We start from the raw sequence: 19,207 nt of genomic DNA on the forward strand, positions 1-19,207 counted from the left end.
AGATTGCTCGTATTCATAAATATCATCTCCCTCTTAAGTTTTCCTATTTCTAAACTACATAATCGCCTTAGATCACTTGCCTGATTTTGAATATTTCCTCGTTAATGTTAGAAAGGTATCGCATTGCAAACATTCTTAAGTGATTTTAAAGTCTGTATCACCAATTTTACATTTCGAAATTCCAAATGTATACTTTGTCAGGTGAACAAATACACTGATGAATAATTTGTATCTGTTTCCTTTGTTGCTCATTTTAGGTCATGTATTTTGATATGTGATGAGTGTTATTATGGTCGTTATTTATATCAGGCATAAACGTTTACCCACTTTCTTATTTCCTTTTGAGTGAAGTACACCTACGGTCAAGTCTTCAGGATCCTTTCTTATTTGTTGGAGGAAGTTAATAAGCATTGGATGCTTTTGTTTCCCGACATGTCGATAATATTCTTGTTTTAGTACACCTTTCCTTCATCAAACTGCTATTTTCTGTCAGCAAATTGTGTCTTTTGAGACTTTTATTACTTGAATATTTCTTTCAAAGCATAGTGCAGAATATATCCCTTGTTCAAATGAACCTTTCGCAACCAAACTTAACTTGAGGCGATATAGAGCAATCTCAAGATCCGATCGTATCCATCGTTGTAGTTTGTATACGATTGCACGTCAACAATGTTTGTGTGCCATTGGTCATTCATGTGATTGACACAGACTTTTCTGAATGAATATACTTTTACTAGATTGCCTATACAGTTTGTAGGTAGATTGCTCAGTTAAACATTTTGAGCTTACTTTCGTTTTCTTCTCTTTGATTTGTTTCTACGGTTTATAAGCAACTGTTCTTTCAGAATCATATTAAATATGTTCTTGGGCGGTTAGTTGTTTTATAGTCTCCGATGCATCCCATTTACAGTAGAAGAAAATACCCAGAGATTTTTTTACTAGCGTTCGATTGTCTTAAGCCGTTATCTAGAAGCAATTAGTACGTACATCTACAAGGAACTTTAATTCTCCAGCGAATCGCAATATTTCTTCAAATCTTTCAAGCCTATGAATACTATCAGATTTCAAAAATACCTATGTTAGATTGAAAGACGGCAACGTCGTATAGTGGGTCACTATTTGTTGTTTTAAATATACTTTTCTTTTGAGTGAATTTTATATATCTATTTATCTTCGAACTATGTTGGAAATTTATATGAGTGTGTATTTATCGATTTCAAACCTGTAATAGTATCCTTCCTCATACAGCGCTGTCTTTATCGTCTTGTTTTCAGTGCTGATGTTGTTTATCTTGATACTCTAACTGAATCCGATAAGTAAATCTAAATCTGTATCGTTTCGCAATTTTGAACGATATCTCTTTTGATGTTTAAAGCTGACAAACAAACATTGTATTTATTTTGATTGTTGTTTTGTATCACAGCTAGATTTTACTACAATGTAGTCCCATCTCAACATAAAAAGAAATACATGTTCTCACTTGGTACTAAGATTGTTCTTTTATGTTAAAGCCATGAAATATTTATAACACCTCTCTGAAACCTAATGAATTTATAATAATATAACTTTGTGATATCATTTGTGTCGAGTAAAAAATATTTCGAGAATTTTTTTTTGCTCTCCCACTAACTGCACAAACAAGAGATTAAAATTTCATGTTGTGGTTGAATGCTTAAAGCGATTGCGTGAATTTGAATTAGCTTAATTAAATGGCACAACTGTAGGCTAATGATCATTTGCTTAAATTATACTTCGAATGGGGCCATGTAATCATTCACTTATGCCAATATCACTACAGTAGGGACCTAAAATTAGTAGATAATACCGGTTCTTTGGATCTTCAGCTTCACCGGTGGTCATTTGTATGTTTTGACTGGGGTGGCGTCACCACACACCAAAGGTAAATGGTCTTTCTTGGTTGTAACAGAGGTTCAAAATAGGATCTACACCCTGCCTTGTATCTTCACTTTTAGTTTTGTTACCCACCCCGATTCCCATCCACAACGTGATTCATTATTTTACCGCACGAAAGATAACTCATCCTTACACTTTCTTTCTGTCACGTTATATAAAACTTCGATTTCATAATCAATATATTGCATTTGTTTCATTTTGTTCACTGTGCAACTGATTAATAATCTTAAACGTTTATGCAAATGGAGTAGAACATAATAAAACAAAAGTGAGAAACATTATTTTTAAAGTTTATGTGGTCATGAACTTGGCCCCAAACGTCAATGGATTTCATGTCACTGCAGCAGGGACAGTGAACAGACCAGTTTCTGGAGCAGTTATTTCGCGAAAATAAAGCTTTCTACACAAGATGAGTAGACAGTGATTCCGACATATACTTTTCAGACAAGGTGGAGAGTGAACAGACCAGTCCATTTGTGAAAATAAATCTTTCTACTAAGCGTCACCGCAGCCTCTAACCGACCAAGGTCTCTCTAATTGGGTTATTAGTATTTGATGTCTGCATTTTCGTCGTCACCTTCCTGCTCTCTCAATCAAATATTTTATCGAGACCTATACGATATCGCGAACAAAGATCCATGAGGGGGATCACTTGCGCGCGTGAAAGGAAATTTCTAAATTTAATCATATCCATGTCCCCTGAACACCAAGTCTGATGAATGTTTCGCAGAGTATGTGCATCGACTCCAATAAAGTCGATCAGAAGATTACAGTTATCTCTGATCACTTTAGGTATTTGCGTTTATCGCTGAGTAATATATATTACATCGGTATTTTGGGGACTGCTTCTTGCAAATATCCGAGCTGGATTTGATTGTTTGTCTAGCATTACATCATCGTATACTACGAGATTATGATTACATCCATCGGGGTCATCTATTATTTCACCATGCATTTTATCTGGTTGCAGTCTGATTAATTTTTTTAAACTCCCTAAATTCTGGATCAAGCGCTCGGTAATCATAATTTATATCCTTATAATACACTACAAATATTTTTAACCATTCATGCGGAGATGATTCCAACAAAAGGTGGCGGCTGACCATGATCGCCACACATAATAACAGCAGTATTTTTTGTGAACAACCAACCAATAAATATTTTAAACATATATATTGACACTGTGCATATTTCATCCCAAATAATGATCTTAGGGATATACTTTTAGTCCATTCGTTCAGGAGTCCATGCATCTCTTTTCCATCTAAGGAGACTGTGATAAGTTTGAGATTTCACTCCATGCTCGCTCATCTGTCTGGCAAGCCTATTTGTGAGTGTCAAAACGATTATATAGAAATTTGGAAATAATTCAATCGCACGCGTTGTTTAACCAGAACCACAGCCCGCTCCCGTTAAGATAAACAGTTTTATGTCTGGCCATGGGATCATATACTGATGGTGCTGATGAAAACGCTAACATTTTACTATTTCTATAATAAATATCCTTATATTCAACATCGGCTGATGAGGAAACCCTAAGTATCTGTTATCGTTTTATTCTCCATCCGTCCCATGATGCATCAATACCAATCTTTAGGAAATCAGTATAGTTTTTATTACATCAAACGAATCTGCAGCAACTCTAACGGTACTATAAGAAAACCTGTTTATCATCGATAATAATCATACGCTAACATGGAATATCTTAAGTGAACTGTGGTGATTAACCATCAGTATAGTTAACAATTGTACCTAATATAGTGCCGTCCAACAGGTAAGCATTATTTTGGCTTATAAATGTGCCATTCTCTGTTGTATCAGTAATTACAAAATCAAGTTCGGCATCGTTGATAATTAATCTTGTGCAATATCGCTTATGATCTTATGATCCTCCTTGTGTAAATTTATCAATTTTTTTTTCTTCCAAGGTCTTTTGCAAGTTGAGTTTTGTTTTCAACTTCGTCTGGATTACGCTCATAGATTTCGTCGAGAACAGTTCTTTCAACTACAGATAACCAATCATAGGTCTGACGAAGATACATTATTGCTTCACCTACGGTTAACGAGTTTAAAACTCTTGCATCAAGCATATATTGTAATAGCAATTTTGGAGCCCAACATTTTCTGAAAAATGACAACCAAACCAAACATAAACCATCGAATGGAGATTTTATGTGAGCGAAAACGATTTAATACATGCAAATCCATTCCAATCTAAATCTCGTAAATATCCATTTGTCGCAAATCTGGTCATTAGGTGTGTTGGATGTCCGAATCTTTTTGAAATATTCAGCACACTCTCCGATCCCAAGAACACTTCCAGGATAACAAGCATCCATATCAAGTGAGATAACATCTACACAATCGTATTTGGTATTCCACAGTCCTCCATGTCCGTATTAGTCGCAGCTTAACTGCACATCAACAGGAAATTCCAATCTTGTTGGCGACCATGAATTTTTCTCCTGAGCAACTGAGGGAACGATAAAACAATTACCGAGTATATGTTCAGCATCAATGGTATATTTCGAAGCAAGATTTTTCATTTCCGAGTGTAGGATTATCTCCATTAGGCCGTTTAAACTGATCATATTTTCCATATTGGGAACTTTGAAACAACCATACAGATACGGAATCGCTTTTTCTAATTTTATTTATAAATCAAAGATATCACCGTTATAAAATTTAACAGTTCTGTCTCGCGGAAGTATTGTTACATCCATCGTCCACGTATGCGCGTTATAATCAATGATCTCTATCGAAGTTCGCTTCGATTTATATTTTGATTCGTACAAAATCACACCGGTTATTGTTTTCAATGTTATCGGAAATTTTAATCTTTTTTTGCCAGCGATGCAACGTCGTTGATCGTAGTGAAATGTTCCTTGACACGCTCCTCCCACTCATTTATTTTTCACTTCAAAGATCTCTTAGACAATTTCCACGTATCGCGTTTGTAAAATGTTCTGTAAATCGCTCAGCAACACAATTCAGCGTCGAAAGTTTCATTGGTTTGATATCATCGACGCTAGGTTTATCATTCAGCGGATATATCGCATAAACAACTGCCATCATAGGATATGCTCGTTCATAATATAGCTTGTCAACACGAGTTAGCGCTCCTTGTTTTGGAATTTTTACTTAACGTTTACGCGCGTAGAATGCGGTGGTAAAAGATACAAAGAGTTGAAACGATATTATGATAAAAAATAACGCCTATCGATCTCCCTTAAAAAACGCTGAACACTATCTCGCCAGATTTTCTCTAGTAATAAACTAATTGTTTAGACAAATAATATTACTATATAAATGGAGCAAAATGAATTTGCAACACGTCCCGCCACTTAATGAATATGAGGTATCGATTGATGGTGTAATTAGGCACTGTTGATTAAAAATAAACAGTCGGTCCTGTCATTAGTACTGGTTATTTTAAATTTACTGTTGGAAAAATATATCTCTGTCACAGTTTTTATACGAGTGTTTTCACGGACTAAACGGAATGGAGTTGTGATTGATCGTATTGATTTGAATCCAAAAATAATGTTTTGAGTAACTTGCGGGCTAATGCACAAAGTCAGAATTGCAAAATTGGTGGTACTGGGAAAAACAATAATTTGCCCAACACGGCTAAATCTGTGAATGTGGAGACTGCTGAAGAAAAAGAATTCCCATCGAGATATGCAGCTGGTAAATATTTCGATATTTACCGAACTTCAATGTCCTATGTCGCAAATAACATAACAAAATCAAAGCTTTCATAGAAGTATAAACACAAATATAACATTTTTGTATATCCGGACAGACCCTGATTCTAATTTGGATCACTTTTGAATTTTTTACTACATCAAGAGACATAACTGTCAGGGATACGTACAGCGATTAAAGAGTAACATTGCTGGTATTTTACAACACTATTCATATATAAATGAATTTTTTTCCTTGTTTTTTTTCCCTTCATTTTGGAGATAACCATATCGGCATTACAAACTACGAATAATATTTCAGTATGTCTCTCCTAATGAAAGAAGGAAATACCCCTATCGTACGACATAGTAATTCAGCGAAGGGAAATAACTCTGTGAGGTAAATGCAGAGAGTGTATTTTACAACTATTTTCGTTTATAAATGAAATATTTCTTTGTTTGTTTTTTAAAATAAAAATAACATCATTCTTGTTTCTCTGATCTTGACAGGTTCCTTACCTCTCCCCCGACTTTATCAGGGAAAATAAACCACACCCCCTGCATGAGATATTTCTGGATTGAATTATACATATCTTTAACTATATAAGGAGTTCCAGTTATAAGTGGGTTCACCCTATTTGCTCGAACATCAACGGACAAATGTATAGCTTCCCACCATATCACCACGCTGTGGGTGCTATTTTGCATTCCCGGGGCTATTTCGTGGGAGGGTGTGCAGAAATCTGTTGAACGTAGAGAATGCCCAGTTTGTGTGTGTCTGTGTGCGTGTGTGTACACGTAATATATTACTCAGCAATGAATGTGTTTAGCCGGCACAACATATGACCTTAACTAATTTAATTCTACATGAAAATATTGTAAATAGGTGTAAAACAAACATTTAATCAGATGTAAATACATGTAAACAAATATGTAAATAAACATGTAAAGAGGTGTAGATAGATGTAAAAAGATGTAAATGCATGTAAATAAACATGTAAATAAATATGTAAATAGATGTAAATACATGTAAATAGATGTATATTTGTAAATACAGAAATAACTTCACCACTGTAAGTAAGAATCTCTGAAAATGTAATTAAACCTCATGAAACAGCGGCATTGTTCTGACAAAGAACTTTAGCACTGTAAAGTGAGTCAAAGTGGAGGTGTATGTATTTTCGTCATTAGAGATGCCAGAATTACATATGCAATTAAGTTTGTTAAGATTATATATTATGCCGTTCTAAATTTTAAACATATATTTACTATTAACGAATTCTGAAAATATTAATGCGATTATATCTGCAATTGAAAAATTACGTGATGATGGCATCCAAACCTCTGATCAACTTGATCCTGAAAAAAGTATTTATGATTTTGAATCACTGCAGGAACGAAGACGCCAGGGTAGATTTAAATTACTAGCAGAATGCTGGTTTATAAAATAGCTCCATCAGTCAATGACACAATCGTTGGCGACTGTCGATGACACACGCGACTGAGAACATTAGATCAGAGTTGTCACACGAATACGAAAAGAAAGATTGTGAATGCGTGCGTAAGATAGTTAGGAAAGATTACGGCCGATTGTAAACAATCGGAAAGTGAAAGTGAAAACGGTGACACCGTCGATGACAAAGTCATTGGTAACAGCTTAACAAAGTGAAAGTGTGAACCTGGTGACTACGTCCTTGAGGAGGCCATCGGGAGAATAATTAATTTATGACTATAGTACAATTTTTTTTTTATTCTAATACTTTTTAAGCTTATCAAATTTTAGGCGAGAATGTGCATAATTCAGACTTTGGTCTGTATCGTACACAATCGTAATAATATGTTCTCGCTGCAGCTCATTTAACTGTTCCTGCATTAACCAAAATTAAGCATCGCCATAATCATCAATAAGTCTATTAACACTAAACTTCTCTGCGTGTGGAAGTGTCGAGATTCTTCTGACGGCAATTTAGAGCACCTCTTTGTTGTATACCTAAATTCTCGCGTGCGTATTGGTACAGATAGAATACCCCACAAATAATTGCTCGTTAGCTCTGACAAGGTGGACTCAGAATATATATATATATATATATATATATATATATATATATATATATATATATATATATATATATATATATATATATATATATATATATATATTAGAAAGTCATGATTTTCTCAGGACGACGCTCTTCGATCTTATTAATAACTTATTGTAAGAAATTCTCCTTTAAATTAAGCAGGTATCCACGCTGATCAGTAAGTTTGAAACGTATCCGTGACAACAGCGGATTACGACATCGCAGATAAACTGGATTAACCAGTTCTAACGTGATTAACATCCAGGTAGAGCTTGAGGTGCAAATTAATATAAAATAAGTCCCTGCTGAGCCTAACTGAATTTGTCAAGATCTACCTTATATCTACCATTGATAACATCAGATACAAGATTAACCGCTATTGTTGTTGTGATATTAAGAACACCTGGTGAAATATATCAACCTCTACCTATGGATCATTGTTACACTTGAAGTTGTTTGCCGGTGGGGCTATTTTTATCCATATGGTAAAGATTTGTCGAAAATATTCAGAGATAATATCACTGATTTTAATAAGATTTCCATAAAAAGTAAACTTTGGTAAATCAGCCTCAGTTACTGCCATAACCCTTAATAGTTCTAATTTGACTGTTTGTTCCATCATATTATTGGTGAATGTGTCGGTTGAATCAATAACAGACTGTACATATTTACGGTTATAAGATTCAAGATCATCCTCGATTTTATTTGTGTTTAATGTGTGAAATAATTCCCCCACGAAGTTTCTCATTGGGATATTCTATTACATACCCGGTAAATGTATTGCCTAGCTAATATATACTAGCATTATTATGGATAATACTGTCATTAAATAAATTTGTAATGTCATCGAAATGATATTCAGGCTTTTTACCAGTAACATCGATTTTAAACTCCCAGAATATATCTGTTGTAATTCCATTATCATCAAGAGTAGCATTTGGTATATGAGCCGAACTCGTGCTCATGTACACCCACATGTATCCATCACCAATATATCTCAGATAGGGTACTCTAAATTATTCTTTTATGTATGAATTGCAATCACTGAGTTGAGCTTCTGGTGATCCTTGATGAACAGGTCCTATCTCTGGCCATCCTAAATCGATTCGGATCAACTGCTGATCTATATCAAGGGCGTATTCTAGAGAATTGATTTCCATTGTGGCTGATAATGTTGGTTCGTGAACTGTGATAGAGATCTTGGTTGCTTTTGCTTGCAACCAACCGAATAACTTTGAGCTAATATTTGGCCAGCTATGATACACTCGCTATTGTGCTAGTGAGATTACCTTTGCTGGAATCTCAGTTCCCAAATAGAACAGATCAACGATGAGTTCCAACGCAGAATTAATTCTGCGTTGCAACTCATCGTTGATCTGTTCTATCTGATAACTGCTCGTAGATATGTTTACAACATTTCAGCTGGTGTTGCGTCGGGTTTATTTTTGTACGCAAATACCAATGAAGTATTTGCTTGCAACCCATCCAATGACTTTGAATTAATATTTGACCAACAATAACACTCGCTATTGTGCTATTGCGATTTCCTTCGATGGAATCGCAGTTGGAAAGCTAACGTTAACTCGGGTTTGGATGAGTTTGCTGGTGTCATAGTGGATGTTGGAGGAGTTGTATTAGCAACGACTTATTGTAGTAATTCTGATGACGTAGTCGTTAGCGACATTATTATTATTTAAATCAGGGAGATCTAATATCTATTTTCATAGACGACAAGGGAGACTCAACCCTGTCTCCTGACACAGTCGATGACGTAGTCATTGACTCATGGTAAATCTTAATCATTTATGTGAATTTTTGATCTGATATTACTCCGTCATTGAGACATGATGATATCAACGAAGAAAATTTGGAATTTGCGTGAGTCGTCGCGGACAACTTCGTTGTGTGCAAGTGTAATTTATTAACCGCGCACGTAGACATTTTTGCGATGATATTAAGAATACCGGCGATTCCGGTTGCAAATGAAGCACCAATTCCTATCACTGGTGCTAACATGTATGCGGTTGATAATGCACCGATGACCGTCTGTTCCAGCGATGACTGAGCATGCAGAATATCCAATTATGTCGGTAACAACGACACGTCTGATATATTTGTTTGCTTTGCTGTATACTCGTCAATTATATTTTTCAGTTTCGTTTGTCGATGTTATACGTAGCACTGTTAAATAAAGCCATAGCTCCGTTGTCGACAAAACCAACTCGATCACCAATTCAATATCCTGTGTGATCTGCTTTGAAAAGTTTACCTTATATCTCACTGATTGCATCTGCGGGAAAGAATATCTACTTGTATCCTGAACGTGTAATTCGTTTCTTCCACTCGAGTAGGGTACACGCACATCAAACGAATAATGCTGACCATCACGCACCGATTTATCCTTATGAACTGGTGCATCCATGTCAAATGCTGGATTAGATACACGCTGTGAACATTTTATTATACTTGCAATCGTATAACACGAAGACCACATCCCACTATTAAACTTGCGGTTATTTTTTTTTCTTTTTTGAAAATGGTACACCAGCTAGCTCTGATAGTTTTTATTTGCAATTTGATTTATTATTTTGCTGATATTAGCAGACAAAACTTCAATACCGAGTAATTTTACTGGCTGCGGTTTTCGTCCTATTAAAGATGCTAGTCAATCCTTCATTGCTGAGAATGCTTTACCGGCTACATCACCAACAGCAACAATATCTTTATCACAAACAACGTCAATGGCTTTCATTCCCAGTTGCTTTGCAATCGGTATTGCTTTTGGGGCCTCCTTCTAATTAGATCCGGAACAACATTACCGAGTCCATCTCCGTAGATCACTTTATATGTTGGTAATTGCGAATTTATCACCCTGACCATTACAGGACACTTTAGCATTATGTATGATCATCTTATTTTATTGTCATTGATCTAATTGCATACCCAAAATCACTGCGGTAATCATCAACGATTTCATCAATGAGAGACCGATAAGCATTAATGTCCATGATACCGCCTGTAAATAATGTCTGACAAATAACAGCTGCTTCGTTGATGATATCTAATGTATTATTGCCGGCTCGTCTTCTACCGAATAAAATTTCTAGTCTGTCCACATGGGCAAGAACGTTATTGGGGCATGAAGTTATAAGGCCACTTCTTCGAGTAGCAATACCACTTCGAGTGGCACCGGGATCCAGATTTGTATCATGCCATTCTTCCTCTTCATCACCTGGTGTTAAGAGTTCCATTTTGTTTTTTATACTTGTTTACTTCCTGTTTGAATTTAACAAAATTTTCATCATTTACTTTGACCTAATGAATATTATTAGCGACGAGATATACATCTGAAATCCAATTGTCACGTTTCATATTTCTAAGACATTTGGGTTTTAGATATTTCTGTCTTTTATCTTGTACATAAGCGGTGATACCTATTGTTTGGTCCGGATCCCTGATAGCGCTAAGACCTTCAGGCGTAAATTTATCCATAAAATTAGTTTAAGCTTTTGGCGTCGGAGAGGATTGTGGTTGAGGACGTTGCGAGCGTGGTGGTAGAGTTGTTTTGTCTGTTTTGTTTTTTTCAAGACTGATTTACTCTATCGTCCAGCTTGTTCAAGCTGCATCTTCATTGCTTCTTCTTTTTGTCTCCTTTCCTGTTTTAGTCGTTCAATATACACATTTACTGACTGGTTAAAAATGTTAAGCTGATATACATCTCTCATATCTGATCTGCGGAGTATCAGTAGCGATGCGATATACATCCTCAACCCAATCGGCAGATTTTGGAGTGTTAACATATTTGGGTTTTACTCTGTGATGATATCCAAACACGGCAATACTAATTATTTGCTTAGGGTCTTTGATGGAGCCATACCCTCAAGCGTAAATTTATCTATAACGTTATTTTAACTTTTGGAGGAACTTGTTGTTGAACTTCAGGTTGTGGTTGAGCTGACTGAAGATGACCAGGCAATGTCTCGAGAGCTTTAGTGTGTTGCTTCAGTTGCTGTAACAATTTTCTTTGTTGGTTCGACAATTGGTTTAAATAACTGTTCTGCACCTTCTGTAAATTCTACCTGAGACTCACAACACTCTAGTAATTTTTGTTTGACGAGTTTAGCTGTGCGATATTACATGGTCAGAGTTATTATTATTTAATATAATAATAGTTTAATTACACCACAGCAGTATCATCAGGAAGGGGGGTGGTGAAAATACAGACATCAGATAATACAAACCCAATTAGAGAGACCTCGGTCGGTTAGAAGTCTCGGTGACGCTTAGTCACCATCTACTTATTTTTTGTTTGAAGCTTTATTTTTACAAACTAGCTGCTCCAGAAACTGTTCCGTTCACTCTCCCTGCTGCTTAACCCAACCCCAAAAGGCACACACACGAATGCACATACACATACTGCAAGTACAAAGAGGAGACCGTTTTTGTTTTCTTTTCCGTGTCAAATTAACTTTGACATTAATATTTTGTATCCTTAGTCAATAACAATCGTCCTAGAAAAAAGATCTCGATATCTTAATTTCTCTATATATGACTCAACCAGCCTACATTCATCAAAATCCATAACTGGCAGTCTTAAAATGTATATGACCTCCTAGGACCTCATATAATCAACATATATCTCTCTTTTCCTCTATATCAGTTGAGTGAAGCTATATTGTGAATGAAACATGTAATGGCGGGAAAAATACCTTTTGGATGAAGGTAGGTTGTGCGAACCAGCCACTGAGTTTTGTGAAGGCATGTGACTTTACATTGATATTACAGTGCAAAGACTGTTAGTTGTATGCAGGTTAACTAAACAATGAACTTAACCGTTTTTGAGAAAAAAAAACAATAGATTATTTTCTTTGCTTCTACAGAAAACCATCCTTAACGTTTGGTGACGGATAGAGAAAAAGGTGTCTGGTTATCATGCAGAAACTACAAAGGAAAGAATGCAGACGGAGGAATATCATCATAACACCTTATATAACACAATGCACGTGTAGATGCTAAATTCTCCTCATTCAAATGTTAAGATCTTACATGTCTGATTGTTAAATGGTGTAGGAGGAATGTTGCAACGATTGTGCTTTGTACGACTCGGTGTCATGTTCTATTACATTTATTCTAAACTTGACAAGGTCAGTGGTCGAGTCTTCATATAAGGAAAAACACATTTAAGTTTTCGCAGCTATCTTTTCCAAATTTCTTATATTTCTCCAATAAATGAAAAACTATTCATTTTCTGCAGCAATAGATCTGGTTAGTGGAAAAATCCTTGCCGTTACAATTGCTGCAACAAATGAAGAAATACTGATTTATTGCATTTTTATTTAATGTTGCTACATACCATATATATTTCCCTGTGACACTCTGGAATCGGCCACCTGTAAGATAGAAGTATATAATAATCATGCATACTCTCGACCATCAAGTGTTTAGTGGATATTGTCATTTTAATAGATAGGTATAGTCTCACTTAAGCGTCAGGGTTATTGGGATATCTCCCGATTACCAGTGAATCTGAACTAAGCCATATTTCCTAACGATTTGTAGGAAGGCAGTTCTTCGACCTGGTGCATCATTATCTCATAAAATAACAACTATCACGACAGATATAATTTTTGATGATGTTGGAGATAAGCGACATTTCATTATTTTTCTTTATATAATTTTTGCTACAGATGCTTGAACATGACATGAATACGACCACTGTCTTGGCACGTTTGCCCATTCATATTTTGTATCACAAACATAATCCGCTCTACCCCACCCCATCAACAATTCCTCTCTTTTTGGTCTGAATCCCTATATTTTGACGCATACATTTTCATACAATTGTGCTCAAACGCGGGAAATTCGCGTGCTGCGATAGCTGGCGTTTTTCTGTACTAACGTCCACAAAGATAAAAATTTAGGAATCAGTCTTACAAGGACAAATCGCGTGTCTTTGAAAACTTTTCACTGAACAGCGTATATTTTAAAGCTTAGTGACAACAAATGGTCGAAGATTAGTATTCTGCAGTTAGGTGAGGGTTGAGGGCTTGTTCTTATAGAAAACAAAACCTTATCATAGTTTTGTATCATTCTAAAATTGCTATATTTTCTCTGCGTAAACATTGGCCAGATTAGAAATTATTAATTTTAAATCGTACGGCCTTGGACACAACCACGTCACTCGTTCTCCAACTAGCGTATATACACAATATATCAAATATGTCCCTAAATACACATTACTTTATTTAATTATTTGCTGATTCTGCATCACAACAGCATACAATGTGTGACTATCCAACGACCATTTGTCATGCTCGAACAAACTGAGATATTTGATGTTTTATCACTCGACCCTAAGTTTCCATAATAAATAATAAAATTAGCATATGTAATGTTTGTTATTCCTTGCACTATATTGTTAGCCATGTACACATTATCTTACGACTCTATGGACACAAACTTAAGTAACAGAAAAAAGCAAAATCAACAAGTTTTTTAAACTTTAGTAAGCAGTTTAAGTTTCAAAGTTAAAAATGAAATATGTGAGAGACTCACAGTATTTGGAACATATCTAAACTAGTATATCGAAAGGACCACATACGCCTAAACGAATGTAAAGTTCCTTATAAATTTCAATACTAGCGTTTTGGCCGATAGAATTTCTAATGTACACCTTACGCATTTTACTTTTAGTTTATTTTATATGTTGTTTCTTTTTCTCTGTTCGATTCAAAATGTCAGAAAATCGTGAAATTAAAGTGTGCTCAATTTAAAAAGTCAGTAAATTTACTTTGGTGTAGGTCTACCTTAGCAGTACGTAGGGATTTTTCGTCTAGAAATAGAGCGTGACTAAGTCACCTGACACCTAAAAATGTAGTCCGTGGTGCAAATCGCAGGTAGACAAAGTATTTTCACGTTAATTTCTGAGGCAATACAATATTAATTACTGCTGTTACCGATACGATGAGATCATTTTAGTGCACAGCAATATACTATCAAAGAAGAATTGCAGTTTTTATTCGCCATATTTAGATCAATCGATAAAGCAAATGATTTGCTGTGTATGATGATGCTATAGTGTTCTCTATTCCTCTGTCTTTTTCTTCTCTTATGCTATAGTTAGATATATCTCGAGAAAAAAATTGGAGTGAAGAAGTATTCCAGACAGTATCGTTTGTAGCTCAAATTATATGACCCTATTATTGCATATATGGTCATGCAATTGCATGTGTGCATCAATAAGCATAACAAGTAAATATTCTTCATAAATTTGCTATTCCAAGTATTTGGATTACACTATTCAAGCAAACTCGATTTTCGGTGTAGAACCTTTGCAGACCACATTTGAAGCCACTGGCAATGACAACCGCTTCTGGTGGTGGTCTGCGACTTTTTGTTTCTCGAAATGCTCTGTCGGTCATCTGGTGATCCCATTCCCGACGTAAATATCAACTGCATCCAAAGACCCCACTTTCATTTACTACCAGTTAGAAGACAACTATGTTGTTTTCTTAGATCGTAGTTACTCTTCGCTGTTGTGAATATATATATATATATATATATATATATATATATATATATATATATATATATATATATATATATATATATATATATATATATATATATATACATACATATATATATATATATATATATATATATATATATATATATATATATATATATATATATATATATATATATATATATATATATATATATATATATATATATATATATATATATATATATATATATATATATATATATATATATATATATATATATATATATACTGTCTAGTTAAATGGAAACAATTAGAAAAAACAATATATAGTAAGAAAAATAACATACTTGAAAATGGTGCAATGAAGACGCTTTTGCTAATATACTGAATAATATCCAAAGCTATTTGTGTGAAGATGATTTCCGTCTCTGTAATGAGTTGATGTAAGAGCTGTACTTGCAAAGTGCTCATAAATGGGCACTACGAGAGGAAAGATCCAAGGTTTCTGCATCAAGGCTTCTCTTGACGAGATAGACATTTTACTGCTAAATGATATTTGCCGCAGCAGCAGGGCTTACATAAGTTATTTATTTAAGCAGCCTTTGCATAAAATGGTCAACACTTCAGTTCTCCTACTTTTTCTGCGAGAACAAGTCCAAGCAATTGCTACTGCTGTTCTACGTACTTGCTCATGACCTAATTCTTGTCATCTTGTATATTCACTCTCTCACATATCATTGTATACAACTTATTTGCATAAAATAGTGATGCAGCTGCCATCATGTTTGCTAATATGGTAGATAAAATTCATCAAAGTCTTGACAATACTTTTCAGGAACAGTTTTAGCATCGGTATGAAATGTCATAAAATCGTGACACGCTTGTCGAAACCGGCAGCAATGGCAGTACTTTGGAGGATGGAATTTCTGAGGCTCATCTTAATAGGAGCGTACTAAAACAGGCGGGAGCAGGTATGAAATCTTAAGGATGTCTTGAAAGAGAATGACAAAATTTGCTACGACTACTGATTGTGCAAATACGGCTACCAGAGGCAAAACAAATACATATTCTTCAGCAACAATCCTGGTGACTACAGTTCATGATTATTTTCCGAGCGCAATAACACTTTCTGCAGGCATCAGCTTATTATCGCAATTCATTGGTAATACCATGATTATATCGGCTACAGTTGTCTGTTATGAAGACTAGTTGCACAATGACTAGCGTCATTAACATGCATTCCAGAAAGAAAACTGGCCTTGCTACGCCACCGAAATAAAATAACGGCGAAGCTATAAAAAAATGTAGTTCGGGCCAGACAGCAATATAGCGTTGAAATCTCCAACTACTGTTACCAACAGGAAAATTGGGATCGTTGGCGATATTACTGTTGGTAAGTCTTTGCGTTTAGTTTTTTATTTTGTCGCAATCGAGACTCATCTTTATTCCGGTGTCATCCAAAACATCGTATTAACCATAAAACATACAAATGCCCGAAGGTTTTAGACTCACCAATAGTGTGAATTCAAGCCTGTTTTTGCTACCTGCTAGAGTCAACGTAAATCTTGAGCAATTAAGAATCGTAGGTGTTCCCACAAAAACACGGATGCGACAGCAAAGCTCTATGCAGATCTAAGCAAGAAAAATACAATAGGTCACATTCCACTGCTGCCGTCTAACTCCCATCAAATATGTGGTTTCAGCTACACCTGAATATAGCCACTTTTATACGAGGCAACCAATGGTGTAATGGAGGTGTTTTACATTTAGGTCAATTGTTTTGTGGCAGTGCCTATTTGTCGTTTCTTAACTTAAAGGCAGAATTACGTAACTGAATCCATCGACAACTGTAGTCTATAAACATGGAATGTATGTGCCTACTGGACTTCACTTTATGGTAGTACTAGGACCTCTAGTCTATCTAAGTTTCATATTGCATGCCCTGATTCAATAAAATATCGAATTATTGATTGTGTTGCTTTTATGCAGTGCCAAACAACCCCTCTCTGAACTACTTTCAGATGTTTATGCTAGATAATCTTGTGTGACATACTTATTTAATACCTTCGAACGTGTTAGTATTGCTCTGGATCCACAAGCATGTAAGCAGCAGTAATCGTTCTGATGCGAGATGCCATTTCGAATGACGTCCTCTGAGTTCCATCCCGCTGGAAACATGAGCAAATCATCTTTTGCCTTTATGCATTCAGATATTATTCGTTTGTCGTCAAGAGTATACATAACTATACTGCATGATTTAAAGATATACATAACTATACTGCATGATTTAAATAATTGCTCGCCATGCCAAAGCTTTGTTCTTTGACATGGCGTTCTGTATTACTTTACAGTAGCCTGGCTGGTGAACCATGTATGTGTACGTGACCTTAAATATTTTGCAAGGCAGGACATCGACTGGCTTTTTGTCTGGACCACGGCTAGTAATAGCATCAGCGCCATCAGAATCATCCCCTGGCATTCTCTCAACGTCAACAATAACGTAGCCGTGCTAGCAGTGCAGCCAAAAATCATGCGATGTTAATGACTATCAGAACATTCACATATGAACGGCAATCAGTTATAAAACCTCTGGCAAAATCCTAGTTGTGTTTGTGAACACTTTCGTAAAATGGTATAAATAAGCAACTCGTTTGAATTGACTACTAACTTAAAGCCATATAACATTAGCGGTAGATAATATTCTGACAGCCTGTCGATTTCTCTAGCAAAAGGACACGTTAATTCTAAAAGAAGAATCTTGTTATTGTCAACCATGCAGCCATAAGGACTATACCAAAACTACCTGTAACATAAATACAGGTGTCGCTGTGAGCCTCCATCAAAGTTTTGTCATCATCAACAACTCTGGCGAATTTCTGTTTGATGCATTGCGATTTCACAAATAGTTCCAAGATAGCCTTGAAGTACATTGGTTATACAATATGCGTGCATTTAATTAGGCATACATTTTATTAAAACTGGTATATTGATAGCAAAACTATGACTGGCATACATTGTTATGTAAACTGGTAATTAGAAAACAATCTGACAACGCAAAATAGTTTTGTGCCTGACTGTCCTCCGACTGTTTGTAAATGAAAATGGAGTCTTTAAATGAAGTAGACAGAGGCGTTACGAATGGAATGAACCAATGGCTGGCCGAGCTTTTCGGGTAACAAAAATTGCAAGTCATCATCAGAAACCTATATCCGCAAACACAAGCGATTGCCATATATAGTGGCTTCAAATACGGTTTGCAAATCTTCTACAGAAAAAAAGTGAAGTCGGCAGAGGGCGAGTCAATTCCGTGTGCTCATAGCCCCACTGCGTTCCAAGCTCAACTTTCATCTACTACTACTACTTCTATTTTTAATGTTATGCAATAATAGCCCATTTTGAAGTTTACGTTCCCTTTAGATTCTTCATACAGTTTAGAATGATACATTATTTTGTATCCACGTAATTGAAAGAACGGGTATGTTGTTAGGAAAGTGCACATATCCCACAGACATTTGTGTAATGTCATGTATCTGTTCACTTTTGCAGCCTTTTGACAAACTATTTATTTTGGACTTTCCTCGTACAGGCTGAACATCTGTGAGCAGTAATCATATTGGTCACGTATTGCCCATAAAATCAATCACAGATTTGCAAACTCCGGGTCCTCTCGCAGAAATTAAGAACATCATGAGGTCATATCGGCATGTTCATGGAAGGCTGTATTCCTCACAGAGGATGACATGTGAGTAGTGAAGTGGGACGATATAGCGTCAAGGGGAATTAGCATTAAAAACTAACCTGGCACGATATAGCGTCAATGGGACATTTAACATTACGAAAATCCCTGGGACGATATAGCTACAAAGGGAATTTAACATGGGAATGTAACATGGGAAAAGAACATTAGTTTTTCCCATTGTCCCTATAACTTGACAAACATGACAAACATCATAGACATTATAGGGACAAGGGGGAATGGAACAGAGTCGGGACGCTATTTTAATACGGTCCCGACC

At 35.6% G+C, this 19,207-nt stretch overlaps 1 protein-coding gene across 2 annotated transcripts in view; it reads right to left on the reverse strand.

Moving 5' to 3' along the window:
- Positions 1-19,207, reverse strand: part of LOC149798047 (heat shock 70 kDa protein 12A-like) — an 84,366-nt gene that overhangs the window by 42,546 nt on the left and 22,613 nt on the right. For both annotated transcript variants that reach the window (XM_089963133.1, XM_089963134.1), the window contains exon 2: positions 13,035-13,071. In XM_089963133.1, coding sequence (XP_089819259.1) covers positions 13,035-13,037 — 3 coding nt within the window. In that variant the 5' untranslated portion in view covers positions 13,038-13,071. The remainder of the gene's footprint in view (positions 1-13,034; positions 13,072-19,207) is intronic.

This window comes from Sinohyriopsis cumingii, chromosome 6 (genome assembly GCF_028554795.1).
Source record: "Sinohyriopsis cumingii isolate HCF-2022 chromosome 6, ASM2855479v2, whole genome shotgun sequence".
Taxonomy (NCBI): Eukaryota; Metazoa; Mollusca; class Bivalvia; order Unionida; family Unionidae; genus Sinohyriopsis; species Sinohyriopsis cumingii.